Here is an 18,633-nt window from a genome sequence, read left to right as displayed (position 1 = left end):
AAAGTAATCACATTTTTGTTTTCCCTTTGTAGCTTCTAAAGTTTTCAGAAGTTAGTGCTCTGAACACTGCACAACAAGCCACTTCAGGTTCAGGCAAGTTCTGTTTTGGTAAGAACAGCAGCTCAGGGGAGTCTTAACAAATGAGTAGTCTCCAGCGTGTTCCACAATTTTGCGGTTAGCTTTTAGAGACACTCCAAATACATATAAAGATAATCTCTGCCTAGAATATGCCCATTTCTCACCCCAATGGCCTCACTTAGTTTCCAAGGTTTGCTTTAAAAAAAAAAAATTAGTGTTCATCAAGTTGAAAATTAAGGAGTAGCTGTGAGGCTGCGGACAAGAGCAGAGGGGGAGTAAAAACTTTAAGAGCTGTCAGCAGGGTAAACAGTGCTCACTGTGGCACCTTGAAAGGCACCTCCCTCTCCACAAGCGAGAGAGCTGCTCTGCTTTATTACAGGAGATAAAGGGCCCAGGAGGAAAAGAAGCCAGATGTGCTTTCATATCCCACTGTGAGCCAGACTCAAAGTTTCCATTTGCAAATTAGATTTAAAAAGAACAGGTGGCAAACGGCTTTGATCACATTGTAACACAGAATAAAGTGCTAGGAATCCATATAAAGATATCCACAAGTGTATTGCTTTGGAATTAAGTAGACTGGGTAGGCACACTGCTAAGGTCCCCAAGCTTCTTGTGTGGATTACACATACCAGCAGAGACCTCAGCAACCTGCCTCTCTGAGGATAAAAATACACGGAGTGCTCACAAATCCAAACTCAACACCAGGGGACAGATCTGACACCTTCCACACTAGGGTCCAAATCAACTGTGTACCTGCCTTGGGCACAGCACCAGAGAACAAAATCCCCAAGTCTGGACTTCCCTGGTGGAGCAGTGGTTAAGAATCCGCCTGCCAATGCAGGGGACGTGGGTTCGAGCCCTGGTCCGGGAAGATCCCACATGCCACGGAGCAACTAAGCCCGTGTGCCACAACTACTGAGCCCGCGCTCTAGAGCCCATGAGCCACAACTACTGAGCCCACACGCCACAACTACTGAAGCCCCTGCGCCTAGAGCCCGTGCTCCGCAACGAGAAGCCACCACAATGAGAAGCCCGCGCACTGCAACAAAGAGTAGCCCCTGCTCGCCACAACTAGAGAAAAGCCCGCACACAACAACGAAGACCCAATGCGGTCAAAAATAAATTAATTAATTAATAATTTTTTTAAAAACTTAAAAAAAAAAAAAAAGAACTCCCCAAGTCCACCAAAGAGAACAGTATTCCCTGGTGGCCTGAGAAAACCTCCTCTAGTGACCAGACCTAATTGGTTCATAGGCTGAAAGAACCCCAAGCTCCTCATGTCCAAGTTCAGCTTAAATGGCTCCACCTAAGGAAACGTCTGCTCCTGCGGATTCGCTCCCCAGGGCAATGTGGCCGTTATAAACAGTGCGGGTTCTTATGCTATGTAAGCGGCTCAGCCTATCAGAAAGGACCTGGCTTGTAAATCATGAGAAATAGATTAAAGTCCCAGGTCTGCTACTAGCCAGTCATGTGAATGGAGGCAAGTTACTTAGTCTCTCTGAGCTTCTGTCCCCATGCTAAAAAGGAATAATGCTTTGCTTAGCCTGAAAGATGAAATAACAGATATAGAAAAGCTGAGAAGCATAAATCCATGGATCCTGGGCCTTGTGAGCCCTCCCCACAAACACCCATCCTGGTAAAACCTTTCAGAAAAAAAACATAATACTGCCGCCACACATTAATATCCCTGTTCTGAACTCCTAGTAGAGGAAGCTCAAAAGGCCCTTTTTACAAAATATACCATGACCCGGGATCTGGTGGTGTTAGCCAAGCATAAACATAAATCATTCAAATTAAATTGCACTCCTTCAAACAAATGAAGAACTGAACATCTTGGGATTCTAATTCCTTGATGTTTATGATGTTTTCCTCTTGTATTCACTTACCAGTCAAACTCTCAAGGAACCTTAAAGGATCAGAGATATAAACAAAGAACATTCTCTTTTCTACCTCCTAAGAACCTCAATTCATTTCTAAAGAAACTAAGATTGGTGTCTAAGCAATTATTTACTGGAAATTTTTTTCTTAGCTCTATTTCTGATCTTTATAGCTCCTATTCCACGAGCCCCTTGCATTACCATAAGAATAACATTCACTGAGTATTCTATAAACAAAGACTTGTAGCACTGCCTGATGGAGGAGGGTTTTCTTCCATTCATTTGCTTTTCAGTGTGAGACATCACCTCTAAACTGACATTGGATGTTTCTGCATCATTCACTGTGAAGTTGATTCCATTTCCACTAAGGGTTAAAGCAGATGGAAGAGACAGAATAAGAATCAGCACATCACTTCCTTCTGATATAAGATGCCACTTTGTCCATTAGTTGGAAATGATCTTTCCTGTTACTAAAGCAAAGTATTCACAACTGGGTATACCCCCATTCAGGTCCCGTATTCACACAAAATCGATGTACAAGGCAGTTCTTAAAACAGGAAAATAAAGCAAGCCCTCGCTTGGCTATACTGTACCTCTAGCATAGATCTGGTGCTCTAGGTTAGTCAGACTGGCTGTACTCCTAGTTCTAAGGTAGACAAGGGGGAGGCCTGGTAGACAGGAGAGACAATGTTAGAGCATGAGAATCAATATAGTGAAAAAGAAGACTCATCTCCAAAACATAAGCACAAATAGAGTACATTATAAAAATAGCAAGCATCATGCACTTATAGGCTCATTCCTTTGGTGACTACTAAGAGCCAAGGAGGTACCTGACAAGGTGAGCAAGACAGTTTTTATGCTGGCGTTTACTGTGGAGGCTGTGCTAACAGAGCATGCTCCTTTTTTTCTCAAATGGGGAAAGAAAATGTACTCACAGTCACTTGAACACAATGACAAGCCTTTTGAGGATTTTTAATTTAAAGCATGTATGTTCTCACATGGCACAGAAAAGTTACCAAGAGCAATCAGTACAGATTTCAGTGGGAGTTGCTCCGTTCCAATTGGAAAAGGCAGTAGCAGTAGAATGCTAATCCCCCACGGGTCTCAAAAATTCAAGGGAAGGAATCAGTCTGTGTTCCAAGTTTCAACAATCTCTTCTGAGGAGATATCTCATGGTATTATTTATATTATACATTAAACATGGAAGCTTTTAGAATTTTTTTTTTTTTTTTTTTTTGGTATTTCCACAAAATGTCCTTGAATACAAAACTAATGAACTAATTAAGGTGCCATACCATCCAGGTGTACTTACAGAATCTCAGCCCTTCCTGAACAAAGCCAATAATTATGTCAAAAACTAGGCCATTATTTTCTTTCCCCTGCTAAAGGAACAGCAAGAAATCAGCAGCTCCCTTAGGCTGAATTTCATATTAAGAACCTCTAAGTCAAGGGCTCATTTTGAAGCTGGCCTGAATAAAATACACAAATTTGGGGGAAATGTGACTAAATATTCTTAAATAAGAGCTGAAGGTTTGTGATCAGTTCAACAAGAGTCAAACCTCCTGACTTTCAAAACGAATGCCCAACAATTATTTTAGTAGGCCTAGTAAGAGAATACAATCCCATCTGGTATTCTACCATCCCAGAATTCTTAATAAGTAAAGAGGTTTGGAAATTTAGGTATGTTCGCATATGCCTAATTAAAAAGATATATTACACCTTTATAAGCCTAAGTAACCATAAAGATCTGTAAGTAAATAAAAATCCAGATTTAATTTAGCAGGCATTTAACATAGATAAGGTAGCTTATTAACTATAAAAAAAGAGGAGATGTTAAAATAAAGAGGGAGGGGAGCGGTGGGAGAGGGACAAAAGAAAACTCCTTCATCAGAATCCTGAAGATTCGGCCTTCCTAGTGTTTGCACTGAGTCTGGATTTAAGATCCCTCTGCATGAATAATGTTTTTAGAAACATTCTCTAGGACACATTACATATTACAAAGATTATTCAGAGTCTTCTGGGTAGACTACGTTACATTCTCTTGACACACAAATTGGGAAGGTTAGAGGAGGAGCCAGAATTGAAGCTGATGATATCTGAAAAGCCCTGGCTCCTAAGCAATGGCCTTGAGACTCACAAGCAACAGCCTGGGAATACAGAGAGCAAGCAGAGCTGACGTGTCCTTGTCCCTCCTTCGAGAAGTACAAGGCAGATAGAAAGTCCATTTATACACCCTGAGGAGGGACGAACCAAATACTTCGTACACTAAGAAAATCCATCTTCCCATGACACGTTTGCAGACCAGATGGAACAGTTAAGTATTCATGAACTATGTGAAGTCCAGCCAAAACTCCCCAAAGAAACCACACTGAAAGAACTGGGGCTGAGTTGAATTTGGATGACAATGGCTTGTGGAACAACTAAGGACCATGCAGTTGGCCATCACAATCTCCCCAGCTCTGAGGAAATCAGAGCTCCATGGCGAAGCATTAAATAAGGAAAGAAAACATCGTTAACAGAGAACACACTGACTCCTCTTTCTTCAAGAGGCTGGGTATTCAATTCTCTTCTACTTTATAGTATAGGGCCCCCCTTTAAACACTTGCTTCCACGTGGGAGCCTGCCCTCCCTCTCTTCACGAATATATCCAATCTATCTCTAGATTTAGAAAACTGAAAAGATGTTCTTAAAGATCCAGAACAAAAGTCCAATCAATTAAAATGTTCTGATGAGTAAAACACAAACTGACCAATGGCCACTCCTGATGCATCTTCAGGTGCCGCCAGTTCACGTGCCACATGACCAGAACTTAGGAATTGCATACTGCAGGTCCTTCCTCTCCCACAATGGTGAAATTAGAGCTCATATTAAGAGTTCAGCGTTTTGTGCCAGAAAAAATGTCCCTTCCAAAGACTAAAACAGAACTATAGAAGACAGTCAGAATTTCCTGTAGGGTTTTCCATAGAAAATGATGGTTCTACTTGAATTTCTCAATGAAACATGGCTCTGTAGGTCAAAGGTGATTTAGTCAAACATCTGTAGAGAAAAATCTTACTTTGTCCAAAGCATGGAGGATCCACTGAAGAGCCCATCCAGTCTTCCGATGTGGTTGAATCTATTTCCTTGTCCTGTTTACAGTAATCTGCCATCCACGATTCCTTGGTACTTACATATTGGTCTAGAAAAAAGTCCCCAAAGATAATTAAGAACAGAAGTAGAAAAGATGGGGTGTTCAAGTCAGATGACTTCAATTCAGCAAAACAAGCTTTTATCGAATGTCTGACTAAATGCTAGGCGCCACACTGGATCCTGAGAAAGCTGGTCCCCTGAAGAACCTCATGCTCCACTGGAAGAAATTAACATTAACAAAACAACCATCATCACAAAACTATCCCACAATGTGAAAGGAGCTAAAACAAAGATACAAATAAAATGCTATGGGAGCACACAACAGGGGAAGATTTATTCTGCTTTGGCAGAAGTGGAAGAATACACACCAAAGCGCATGGCAATCTTCAGAGAGGTAAGGACCTTTGTTCTGGGTCTTGAAGAATAGGTAGGGTTACCAATAGGATTAGGGATACAGGGACACTCCAGGCAGAGAGAACAGCATATGCAAAGACTTCAAGACATGAAAGTACCTGGCACATTCAGGGAACACTGAATACTTTGGTGTGACCTGGTACAACATACTGGGGTACAGGGACATAGCAAAGTCTAGAAAAAAGAACAACTTGCTTTGTGAAGAGCATGACACGCCATGCTAAGGGGCAGGGTTTGGAGACAGAAAGACCAGTTAGGAGGCTATTTAAAAAACCACCAAACTCAGGAGGCTGAAATCTAGCTGACAACTGTCCAGGAGTGGTTTTACTTTTTTGAGAGGAGAATTATAACGGGAAGAGCAAAATAATTACACACCACACTTGGATAAAGACCTTTTATACTAATTAAAGTACTACACTTTTTATTTATTTTTTTAAATTAATTTTTATTGGGAGTATAGTTGCTTTACAATGTTGTATTAGTTTCTACTGTACAGCAAAGTGAATCAGCTATACGTACACACACATCTCCTCTTTTTTTGGATTTCCTTCCCACTCAGCCATAAAAAGGAATGAAATTGGGTCATTTATAGAGTACTATACTTTTTAAAACAAGAATGATTAGTGTCTGTTTTTCAGCTCCAGTATTTAGCTACAGAAATGATATTTGTTTAAACACTAAGAGGTCACAGCAATTGTTTCTGGGTTTCAGCACAATTTTAGGAATAAGGAATTAAAGGTTAAAAAAAACCAGTTTTACCACTGACAAGAACGCTTTTTGGAAGATATTCATCAGAAATATCAATAGAACTCTTTTGAGGTTAGCTCTCGTTTACTGTAGCTTTTCAAAGAAGAGTCCCAAACTTTATCTAAACTTCCAGATGAACAGATTATATAAGAAATAACATGGGGACCAAAATAATATGGAAGAATCATGAGATCAACTTACTATTACGTTGGTGAAATTAATGAAATGTGTAAAGGTAAAAACGGTGGTTTTAAAATCTGGGGATCAATGAACTTACAGTCTCATTTCACTATACATTCTCTCCATCTTAGTCGGACATGGAATAAGCCAATGAGTATTCTATGAGCCTCAACCCAACACATACACTGAAGAAAGTTCATAGATTTTCAATATAGTATGCCTGCCATATCTGTGGGTTTTGCAGCGGACACAGAGGGCCAACTGTATTCATTGTACTAGGCCATTTTATTACAAGGGACTTGAGCATCCACAGATTTGGTAGGGGGCGGTGAGGGGTATGGGGTGTGGTGCTGGAACCAATCCCTTTGGATACTGAGGCACAACTGTAGTATGTGTTATCTATCACTCAGAGATAACTACAGTGTTACAAAAAATCAGATCCTGTAGATCAGTAACTCAAAGAGTTGAGTGTAGTTTTCATAGTGAAAGTAGGCACTACCTGACTGTATGATAATGTTACTCTTCTTTTGATATAAAGACAAGTATAGAGACAAGATTCTGACACACTACATCGAATCCAGGAGTCTACATTTCAGTGTTGTCAAAGAAACTGTCAGAACACACACCATTAGCTTGGCAACCCTTTAACTCAGTGATTTTCAGAGTTAGGTCAACATGATACTTGATGGGAAACAGCACAAGCAACCTACCCTGCTATAGACAATCGAAACTATACCTTTTAAGAATTATTCTGTGTATAGTCTGAGAGAAATGAATCTAAACTCACTTCTAGGACATTTAATAAGTCCCAGTGACCAAGCATCATGGGGAGAAAGTTCGTCATGGACATGAATGTTTCCCATGTAGTCTAAGCTCTTGCTTGATCACTGAGAGGATTAATATGGGATGCCACCTCCAGAGCTATGGGTTGAGAAGCGTTATGAGGCCAGGTTAGGGTTTATCAGGAAAGCAGCCATGATGAGTAAACTGTCTGGTATGGGCCCAAGTACTTGCTAAACCAGGATTAACAGTCTTCCAGACAAGGGACTTACGCACAGAAAGGTACCAATGTTCTAAAGACAGCTTTCCACTCACCAATTAGTACAGAGGTGATATTGATATCCAAACGGTGTTTGGCCTTGGCTTCCAGCTTCAGCCGAGGAGGATGGAGACGACTAGCTGCCTGTTGTTGCCAGGATACAGAGCACGGCCAGGGCTCAATAAATGGCTCCCAGCCTAAAAGAACACAGGAAATAAGACATCTGCTCAGCAGATATCAAGAGTTTACAGGGGAACACCATTCACAAATGCTCAGCAAGGACATACTATAGCTAATAGCTTTCTATTTCCAACTTGATTTCACAATGGAAACACCATCTTTAGCTGCAGGTCACCTTACAAATGTCTGTGCTGTCTCAAGGACATGAGTACAAGAGCACACATGCACCCCAACCATGGTCTCCCAGAGGTGGGAGGAAGGAAGGCAGGGGGTATGTGCCCTCTTCTATTTAAGAGCAGGCAGGACCTGTTTTTGATATATTCAAGTAGAAAAAAGTGTCTCAGACTCAGGTTGGAATAGTGTCAGCGGCTGAAGTAACTATTAAATTTGATTACCCTGCTTACATCAAGAACCTATTGGCTGAATAAATAGGTATACTTGAAATTCATTAACTTAAATTTTTCCAAATTTTTATTTTAAAACATCATTATGTACAGAAGTTATATATAAACAACATATATGTATGGTTTAAAGAATAAAATTACTGCAAGCTCTCACGTACTCACTATTCAGCTTAACAGAAAATTATATGTGCCTTTGAAGCCCCTGAGTACCACTCCCCACCAAACCTCTTCCACCCGACTCCAACTAACCATTAGCTTGAATTTTTAATCATTTCCTTGCTCTTTATACTTTTACCACCTATGTATACATTTCTTAAGAATACATAGTTTGTCCTGTTAGGGATCTTCACATAAACAGAATCCAACAGTGTGTATTCTTTTTTTCTTTTTCGTTTATTTATTTATTTGGCTGCATCGGGTCCTAGTTGCAGCACGCGAGATCTTTCGTCGTGGTGCATGGGCTCTTCCTTGTGGTGCATGGACTTTTCTCTAGCTGTGGCACGTGGGCTCTAGAGCACACGGGTTTAGCTGCCCCACAGCATGTGGGATCTTAGTTCCCCGACCAGGGATCGAGCCCGCATCTCCTGCATTGGAAGGGGGATTCTTAACCACTGGACCACCAGGGAAGTCCCTGTGTGTATTCTTTTGCAAGTTTCTATTTTTGCTCAATAGCATTCTTTGAGATTCACTCACATTGATGCCATGTAGCTGTGGTACATTATTTTCACCACTGAACTGTAATCCACTTACAAACATACCACAGTTTATTTATCTATTCTACTGCTAAGAGACATTTCACTGGATTCCAGTTCTGCCGCTATTAGGAAGACCACTCTGGAAGCAGTCTTGTACTTGTTTCCTAGTACTCATGGACAGGAGATTCTCTAGGGTACAGATCTAGAAGAAGTATATTGAAGGATTGCCGAGTATGCTCCTAAGTCATGTCAAACTGTTTTCCAAAGTGGTTGTCCCAATTTACAATTCTGACAGCAGGAAATAAGAGTTCTAGGGCTCATATCTTCACCATACTTAGTAGTGTCACACTTCCTTTTTGCCAGTCCATTGGGTGAGAAAAATGGTATCTCACTGTAGTTTTAAAGACAACTTTTCAAGGCCAGTTAATTTCTAACAGTTTTCTAAATACCCTCCATCAGCCATAGATGAGGCGATTTACCAACACAAATCCAATCCAACATATAGCATAATGTCGGTACATTCATCTCCTCACACCATTTAGCACTAGTGACATGAATGTGTTCATGCAACTTTAAAAGTAAGCAATAATTGCTTTGGGAAAATAAATGATTCTCAAAAAAATAGCTACCATATGCCCTGTAAAACCTTCTCTTAACTAGCAAGGCTTGGGCCATTATTCTAAAGTTAAACATTTTGAACAATTAGGAAATAAGAGTGTTGCCTTTAAGTGAATCCAGATCAGAGAGGGGAGAATGTTAACTAACATATAAAATCGAATGTGACATGTACTCTAGAACAATCAGCAGCAGCACAACACACTGCAAGCTTAACTTTCCAATGACATCAAGGGAGCAACCCCTCTTCGACACAACTTGGTTTACTCCACCCACACCTACGAAGAACTCTCTTAAGGCAAAGAACGTCGCAGCTCAAACTATTCAGCCCTGATACAGGATGGTTCCTGAACGTCCATCTGTATAGGCCCTTACCTTGGTCCTTCCAATGGAAGGAAAGAAACCTGAAAATGCCTTGTAGTATATGCAAGTTTATGTCTCTGGAAGAACAGCTTGCCCTGATCAACTGTGTCCTGCTCTAGGGAGTAGGTAGGGCAGGTTATACATTGTCACTGACTCAGTACTCTTTCTAATGAGACAAACAAGTCCAATAGGGAGTGAGGAGGCCTGAAGTTTAAAATGCTTATGGGCTTAAATCTCACTTGAAATTTAGCTACTATCAGGGCCAGACAAATGATCCTTCACAATTGAGCAATTTCATGTTCTGAAATGAGCCAAACTCCAGGACGAAAAAGAATTAACTACCAAAACTTCTTTTTAAAGAATTCAGTTGTGACTTATCAAATATATTCTTAGAAATATGAAAAATCTGTATCTTTTGTGCTTGTGCAGTCACTTATTTTTCATCTTTCCCTGTCCTATCCCACCCCTTTGCCTCATGTAAAATTTATGTAGAAATAGGCCCAGGAAAATGTCGAAGTGTATTTTTTAAATCCCATGATAATTATACTGACCTGAAAGAGCACGGTTATAATAGTCTCCAGAAAGGGTGAAGTGGGCATAGCCTTCAGGGCTAGTTCTTACATGCTGCAGAAAATTCAGACCTGCAATGAAAGCAAATCTTATTGCAGCGGTAGGGCGGGAACAACCAAAACTTTCTTTTGCTGACAAATCATATAAAAGAGATGTCAGAAAAACAAACACATAGATACAGAGAACAGAGTAGTGGTTACCAGAGGGGAAGGGACAGGGGCAAGAGCACGGGTGATCAACTGTATGGTGATGGACAGAAACTAAATTTTTGGTAGTGAGCACACGGTAATGTATACAGAAATGGAAATATAATACTGTACACAAGAAACTTATGTAATGTTATAAACTGACGTTACCTTAATAAAAATAAAACAAAGAGATGTTAGTTATAGCTACCACTGATGATCTTATAGGAGAACACACAGATGTATCAAAATTTGATATTTTGTTCATCATGGTTTTTTTTTTTTTAATAAATTCTGATTTTTAAAAATACTCCATTAAAATATCATTTATCTTGATTACTGAGTTTTGTGGTACCCCTTTAAATGCTGTGAATGAGGTAAATGCCTCATTTGCCTCCCCACCAATCCCAGCCCCAGCATCCAGGTGTATCTCAAGCCTGTGGGAACATTAAAAAACATACTTCTACCTGAATATCTGAAAAGAAGGTACAGTAATGAGAACAGTCATGCCTTCATAAATATTAGCTCAAAATTTCAAGATTACCGTAGAAGAATAAGAAATAATTATTTTCTGCAGAAAAGATACTCATGGAAACAGTCAAAATTCCAGTTGTTAGTTTCAATCAAGTGGCCCTTGTGGTGCCTAGAAGCACAGGGAAAAGGAAAATCTCCACAATGTGTAAAAGGTCAAATTAAATCCCCAGAACCAACTTTTCCTTGAAGGGAAAAGAGGCCAGCAAGATCAAAACAAAAGAAAATTAAAAGTAAACACAGCAGTGAGAGTCTCCTTTACTCTCCTCAGAAGCCTCATCTGACACAGCTTGCAAAGACGCGACTGAGGACAAAGCCCTCCTGCCCTGGTCTCCGCTCTGCTGAAGCACAGCTCTCAGGTGAATAGGGTTTCACCTCCTACCCGGCCTACAGAGGAGACGCTGGTGAGCCTCGGTGTTTTTTAATTTTCAAAAGACATACAGCTTAGAAACATTACTTTCTAAGCTTATCTTTTAAATTCCTTTAATAACAGTACTCCCTACAATCTTTAGACACACGAAAAGATAAACAAAATGGAGAGATCAGGGATTATTTAACTAGAGCTGTTAATAGAAGAGAAATTTCATCAATGACAATTTCTATTATTCCCCAGCCATGGTCTGAAGGCCACATATGGCAAATAAATACACGTTTCTTCAAAATACAAATAATGGAAAACATATGTAAAACCATTATCTAAATTTCTCCCATTCTATTAAGTATGGGAGAGCATGAACAACACGAAGAAAAGACAGCGGTTCACTGCACATCTTCTCGATGAACCTGAGGGTCGGGCGCGCACTCACGGGAGAAGGTGAGCTCAGCGAGAGGGACGTCGCGGTCCATGCAGTCGTCGATGAAGCAGATGCACACGCTCTCAGCTTTCATCTCCACGCCCGAGATCAGCCGTGCCGGCGCAGCCACCTGGCTCTCTCGGCTGTTGGAGGCCAGGGAAAGAGACGTCAGGGGCTCAGCATTCTTGAACAACCAACTGGCTGCCTTTTTCAGTTGACCTGCAAAGAAATTAAAAGGTGATCAGTTCAATCCGTTCCCACAGCTACTCAAGCAAATCAGAGAGGAAACAGAGAAATACATTTGATAGGGACCTACTGGGCAGCCCAAGAGAACCTTAATGCCAGACAGACATAACAAAGAAAAAACAGCACAATAATAGGAATCCTGCTCTTTAGCAAACAGAACAAGGCCCTCTTTGCTGCACACCTCCGCTCAAGTTTACCGCACCTTTCATGACCTGGCTCAAAATGTCTCCAGGAAGCCATCCTTCCTCTACTGTGACATCTGTTGAAGGAGAGGAGAAAAGAGGAAAGGAGAGGATCCAACATTCCAGGTGCCACTCGGTACTATAATACTTAATCTTCCCTATGTAGTCTTGCATATCCTGATGTGCTGCTTTGTTAAGTGTTCTCAAATGCCTTACGTTGTACATACTTTGTCTTCTCAACCATGTGTGTAATATAAAACTATTAAATAACACCCCCTGAACACAACCAGACTGCTAAAGCTAAAAAAGAACAGAACAGAAAAAAGAAAAGCAATGCAACCCCACACTTATAAATTACCAGAGGCCAGTGCATGTAACAGTGGTAAGTGGTTAAGGGCATGGGCTTTGGAGCAAGATGGCCTGGCTTCTGATCTTGGCACTTACCAGATGTTGGATCTTGGACAAGTTACTTGATCTCTCTATGCCTGACAGCACCCGCTTACAGGACGGACATGAGGAGGAAACAAATGAGTATGTGGGAGGTTCTCAGATCAGAGCCTGGCATATAACAAAGGCTCTATAAACATTAGTTGGTATTATCATCTTCATTATTGATGGAAATAAACCTTAGTTACTAAAGAAATAAAAATTAAAATCCAAAAGGCTCTTAGAAATTTTTCGAACGTGTTTGAATTGTTAAAGAAAGAGTAAAAAGTAGGAAATGTAAACATTAAGGGGTATGAAGTTAATTAAACCAAAAAGCAATGATGACTAGGTAAAAACAAAACTAAGGAACACAAGATAACTAGGTCTACCTTCATTTTCTCCAGAGGAAAAAGACAGGTAATGCAAGCAACTGTGATGAAACCACGTAAGTGGTCAAAGTTTAACCTGGTACAATCCTTTTAGAAAAAGATTTGTCAATTCAAGCAAAGAGCCTCAAAAATATATCTACATTCTCTGATCCAGTTTTTACAATATTAAGTCTCACTACCAAAGAAATAGTTAAAAGATGTAGACAAAAGTTCATACACAAAAATATCACAGAATTGTGTATGATAATGAAAGAATGAAAAACAACTTAAGAATGGTTAAATCATAATGTATCCTCTGATCAATGTAAAAAAATCAACGTTTACAAATAATTTTAATGACATGGGAAGACGCTGCTATTAAGTATATATTATAATAAAATTGTAATTATAATTCTATAAAATTGTATTTGCAATACTATCTACCAACATGTATAATATTACATGTGTGTGTGTGTGTGTGTGTGTGTGTGTGTATATATATATATATATACACACACACACACACACACACACACATGTGTTGGATACATGGGCATACCTCTGTTTTTTACAAATTGAAGATTTGTGGCTACCCTGTGTCGAGCAAGTATACTGGCACCATTTTCCAATAGCATTATTTAATTAAGATATGTACATTTTTTTTAAATTATTTATTTATTTATTTATTTATTTATTTATGGCTGTGTTGGGTCTTCGTTTCTGTGCAAGGGCTTCCTCTAGTTGCGGCAAGTGGGGGCCCCTCTTCATCGCGGTGCGCAGGCCTCTCATTACCGCGGCCTCTCTTGTTGCGGAGCACAGGCTCCAGACGCGCAGGCTCAGTAATTGTGGCTCACGGGCCCAGCCGCTCCGCGGCATGTGGGATCTTCCCAGACCAGGGCTCGAACCCGTGTCCCCTGCATTGGCAGGCAGATTCTCAACCACTGCGCCACCAGGGAAGCCCCAAGATATGTACATTTTTAAGACATAATGCTACTGCACACTCAACAGACTACAGTATAGTGTAAACCTAACTTTTATATGCACCGGGAAGCCAAAAAATTTGTATGACTCGCTCTATTGCGATATTTTCTTTATTGCGGTGGTCTGGAACTGAACCCCCAATATCTCCAAGGTCTGCCTGTATACAGTACATAGAGAAATAAAAAGAGAGAATATACATGCAAGTATCAAGACTGGGAAAAAATACAGCTTTTGCTGTATCTCTGATTTGAAGAGAAAGGGGAACAAAGAGGGAGGTGGAGAGGTAGTGTGATGCAGTGGAAAGAACACGGGCACACCTGGCTTTAAACCCATCCCAGCCCCGCATTAACAGGTGGCCTGAGACGAGTTTATGTACCCTATCTGAGCCGGTTTCTCCAACTGGAGTGAGGGTAACGATGCCTGCCTCCAAGGGTATGAGGATTCAACAAGATGCAGGACTAGGCCCAGAGGAGCTCAATAAATGGCCATGCCTACCAGCGTCACCGCCATTACCACTCCCACTAGCAACAGTGCTAACATCTACAGAGCACGTGCTGTGTGTCAGGTACCTTCTCATGTCCTTTGCATAGAGCGACTTCTTTATATCAAACCTCTGAGGGATATCCTCTTATCCTCACTCTACAGATAAGGAAGCACGGGTACAGAGACATGAAACTTGCCCAAGTCACGAACAAGTAGCCAGCAGGTGGCAGAGTAAGGATCTGAAGCCAGGCAGTCAGCTCCAGAGCCCATAGCCATGTCCACTATAAAATCCTGTGTCTCATTATTACTGGCCCAAGATTGTCTTCAGCCACAGAAAATCATGGAGGGTCTCCAAAACACACTCCAGCTCATGGAAAGATAAACATTATCAGACATTACCGTTTATCAAGATAAACAGCTGATAAAGGAAAGTCTTATTCAAATTACCTTGACACACCAAGAGAGCTTTGCGGCAGTCATCCATGCCAAACCCCAGCTCCTGCAGTCTAGCCAGTTGTAACTCTAGGGGGGGAAAATGGTATATATATTTTTGTTAAGTAATTTAATGTAAATTAACCCACAGACTAATTGAAGCAAAAAAGAACCAAAAAAAACAAGAAAAGAAATTCAGAAACTGGGGACTCAAACACTGCACTGCTATAGGCAAAAGTAAGCTCTTAATTAGAATTCATCAACTGTACCCTGAAATTTTTAAGTCTTTTCCCTATATTGGCTGTCTTTTAAACGCTTACAACTGAAACTTAGTATTATTATCCATATAACTTTGGAGGAAAACTTGAAGTTTAAAACTAAACCTTAGCATTATCCATACCTCTGAAAGAAACTGTAAAAGGAAAAATACTGTAGGCTAGAACAGTTGGTTTGGGCTGTTTATTTTTAAATTAAAAAAAATTAGACAGTCATACTTAAGACCTACAATTATACTTAATGACACAATTATACCCTGAACAATGTAATTGTGCAAAAGAAAATCTGAAAAGTTAAAAAGAAGGGGAGTTTTGGGAAGACTCAGTGGGTTTTATGGTTAATACCTACCCAGGACAGGGTCTAAGGTGTGTCTTGTCCCTTCTCTGATTTCCTCTCCCCTTCGAGATGCACCAGGAAGGTAACTGCTGAAGGAGTTAGCGTCCAAGGCCACTGTGTCTGGTACTGCAGCATTAGCTTGCTCTGGGATGGATTTTGCAATGGCAAGAAACAGCTGAACATCATTATAGGAGAGTCTGATATCCAGGGCCTGTAACTGAATCTAACAAAATTTAAAAGGTGGCAGTTTTTAAAGTTGCACTTGCTTTTGTGTCCACACCTCTTACAGGTATCACTCTAATTCAAGTTCTAGAAATCCAACAGACATTTCTCATTTTGAAGACAGGGGAGATCTTGAAATTAAGCATTAATAGCCATGAGGTAAAATGTCTCAGCTGTCAGGTCAAATGTCACAAAACTGTACCAAATAAAAAATACCAAGCAAGGAAAATTACTAGAGCACTTAATACTTCAGTAGAATGATTTTCATACAAGCATATTAATCATCAAAGCAGAGAATCAGAGAATGGCTCTGGTGGAGACAGGATCACCTATTAGCAACACTCTGTTAATCCATTTTGCTTTGATCTACTTAATTTTTTTAAATCTCTGACCACCCAACAAAATTTATCTCTCCTTTATTCAAACAGAACTTTAAATGAGTCATGTTCCACATTAATATTTCTGAAAATCTGGTCTTCCTCAGACAACAGCAATTCAGCTACCACTGGTAAAAGCAGTACAGACACCAACACAAGACCACTTTAAAATGGGATGTCTGTTTGAAGTCTGGGTATAGTGCTCTATTTATTATTTATTTTTCATTTTTTTTTGAAGCCCGAAAATCAGAATGCCTTTTCTCTCTCTTTCAAAAATCCTATGGTTCAAATGGATTACTAATTAATTATTCCCCCTCTACCAAAGAAACAAAACATCAAAGTCTTAAGCCGTCCTGGCCTGGCTTCACCTGCTCTGCTTCTCCTCCCCTCTCCTCCTCACTGCCCTATAGACTTCTTTCTTCTAGTGAGACCTCCCTCGGTCTCAGGTCTGCGGGCCATTTCTGCCCCTGACTCTGCTGCTTCCTAATTTGCAATGCTCTCCGTCTCGGCCTATTTACATCCTACCCCTCTGATCAGACTCACTTTTAGCTTCACTCACAGTCAATATTCCTAACTCTGCTTTCTGTAATGTTTTATAGAACTTCAAGATCACACCAGACAATTAAAAGGTCTTTTATCCTCCACAAGACTGAAAGATCTTCTAGGGCAGAGACACTGTCATATTTATTTATTTATTTTTATTTTTTTTAAATATATGTTTTTTTTGTTTTGTTTTTTTATTTATTTATGGCTGTGTTGGGTCTTCGTTTCTGTGCGAGGGCTTTCTCTAGTTGCGGCAAGTGGGGACCACTCTTCATTGCGGTGCGCGGGCCTCTCACTATCGCGGCCTCTCTTGTTGCGGAGCACAGGCTCCAGACGCGCAGGCTCAGTAGTTGTGGCTCACGGGCCCAGTTGCTCCGCGGCATGTGGGATCTTCCCAGACCAGGGCTCGAACCCGTGTCCCCTGCATTGGCAGGCAGACTCTCAACCACTGCGCCACCAGGGAAGCCCCATATTTATTTTGTATTTGCTGAAGTAACAAAAATGTTGTTGAGTTTGGCAGAGTAAATAAGTAGTTCAAGCAAAGGAAAGTGTTTGAGAGTGTCTCAGTGTGTTACACAGATTTGTCATCATTACCTCTAAGACAGGTGGGAAGTCTTCACTATTGAATGCATCCATCAATCCTGAACTATTCTGATAAGAAGAATTCCCCACCAGCTCCACTTGAATTTGTACTGGATCAACAATTGAAAGAGCTGTGTCTTGCTCATTTCCTAGGCGGCATGAAAACACCTAGAGAATGAAATGCAATATGGCAAGAATTAACGCCTGACTTAGGAAGAGTCTAACCATCAGGAGAAAAAGAGACTATCTCAGAAGCACTCAGCCGGAAAATATCAAGAAACCCATAACAACCACTGACATGAACACTGTGAAGAGGGAGGCTGACGCTCTCACCCACTGCCAGGAGCACAGTGGCTCGCCTGTGGGAAAGGCAGTTTAGCAATATGTAACAGGAGGCTTAAAAATATCACACCCTTTGATCCAGTAATCCTACTTCTTACTAGGAACTAGCCCAAGGAAATAATGCAAAACACAGAAAAATTCCCTGAACCATTATTTAACAGTTAATCAAAAAATTAAGTGCAACCAAAGTTTTATCATATCTACTCGGTGGAATATTTTGTGGCCATTTAAAAGGAACAGTTTAAAAGACCATATGAAACATAAGAAGACAGTTACAATATAGGTTATGTGAAAAAGCAGCCCAATCAAAATAATATTACGCCATAACTATAAGGAAAGAAACACATCAAAATGTCAAGAGAGATTATGTAAGGTGGGATAGGTGATTTTTTTCCCCTCCCCTTCCCTAATTTTATGTAATATAGTTGTTACTTTCACAACTGAAAATAAATACATTAATTTTTGAAGCTAGGTGAAAGGTACACAGGGGTTCATTAGATTATTCTGTTTACTTTGTGTATGTTTGAAATGTTCTATAATAAAAAAAAAAAAACAAAACGTATTTATGGGGAGAGAAAAGGGAGGGAGGACTCCCATTCTAGGACCAAATTATGTTGCACGCTCAAGAAGACAGAGGAAAGCACTGCTTTGGTCTCCCTTGCTCCCTCCCCGCTTTTTGGCATTTTCTAGTGCTACTGAAAAACATGCGACACCAAGGTCCTCTGCTGTATTCGAGTTCAACTCATTTTGCTTTCTTTATAAGCTCTCCCCCAATGATGTATTAGGGTGGTCTTAAAATTCAGATCCAATTGTGCTGCCTAAAGAACAAGATTGAAAGGAATTTCCAGGAATCTCAAATATTTTGCCATGTAGTTTTTCTAAGGCTTTGGAGCAGGAAAGTTTCATTTTCCTTTTTCCTTCAGGGGCTTCTGCTACACAAAACCCAACTGTACCTGACAGTTCATTAATTAATCACTAAACTTTCCCATTCAAAGCTGGTATTGTGGTGGCTTGGAAAGCAGACGAATCGCAATTT

General features: G+C 40.4%; 1 protein-coding gene across 7 annotated transcripts in view; it reads right to left on the bottom strand.

Moving 5' to 3' along the window:
• VPS13D (vacuolar protein sorting 13 homolog D) overlaps nt 1-18,633 on the bottom strand; it is a 248,003-nt gene that overhangs the window by 155,018 nt on the left and 74,352 nt on the right. For 5 of the 7 annotated variants that reach the window (XM_068538909.1, XM_068538914.1, XM_068538911.1 and 2 more), the window contains exons 33-40: nt 17,268-17,423; nt 15,544-15,754; nt 14,935-15,009; nt 11,814-12,020; nt 10,273-10,362; nt 7,521-7,661; nt 5,011-5,133; nt 2,549-2,623 (exon numbers count right to left, since the gene is read on the bottom strand). In XM_068538909.1, coding sequence (XP_068395010.1) covers nt 2,549-2,623; nt 5,011-5,133; nt 7,521-7,661; nt 10,273-10,362; nt 11,814-12,020; nt 14,935-15,009; nt 15,544-15,754; nt 17,268-17,423 — 1,078 coding nt within the window. The remainder of the gene's footprint in view (nt 1-2,548; nt 2,624-5,010; nt 5,134-7,520; nt 7,662-10,272; nt 10,363-11,813; nt 12,021-14,934; nt 15,010-15,543; nt 15,755-17,267; nt 17,424-18,633) is intronic. The other 2 variants (XM_068538912.1, XM_068538913.1) reach the window with 1 other exon arrangement.

Source organism: Eschrichtius robustus, chromosome 3 (assembly GCF_028021215.1).
Source record: "Eschrichtius robustus isolate mEscRob2 chromosome 3, mEscRob2.pri, whole genome shotgun sequence".
Taxonomy (NCBI): Eukaryota; Metazoa; Chordata; class Mammalia; order Artiodactyla; family Eschrichtiidae; genus Eschrichtius; species Eschrichtius robustus.
Note: the sequence above shows the minus strand (reverse complement) of the source record. Positions and strands in the feature narration are given on the sequence as shown.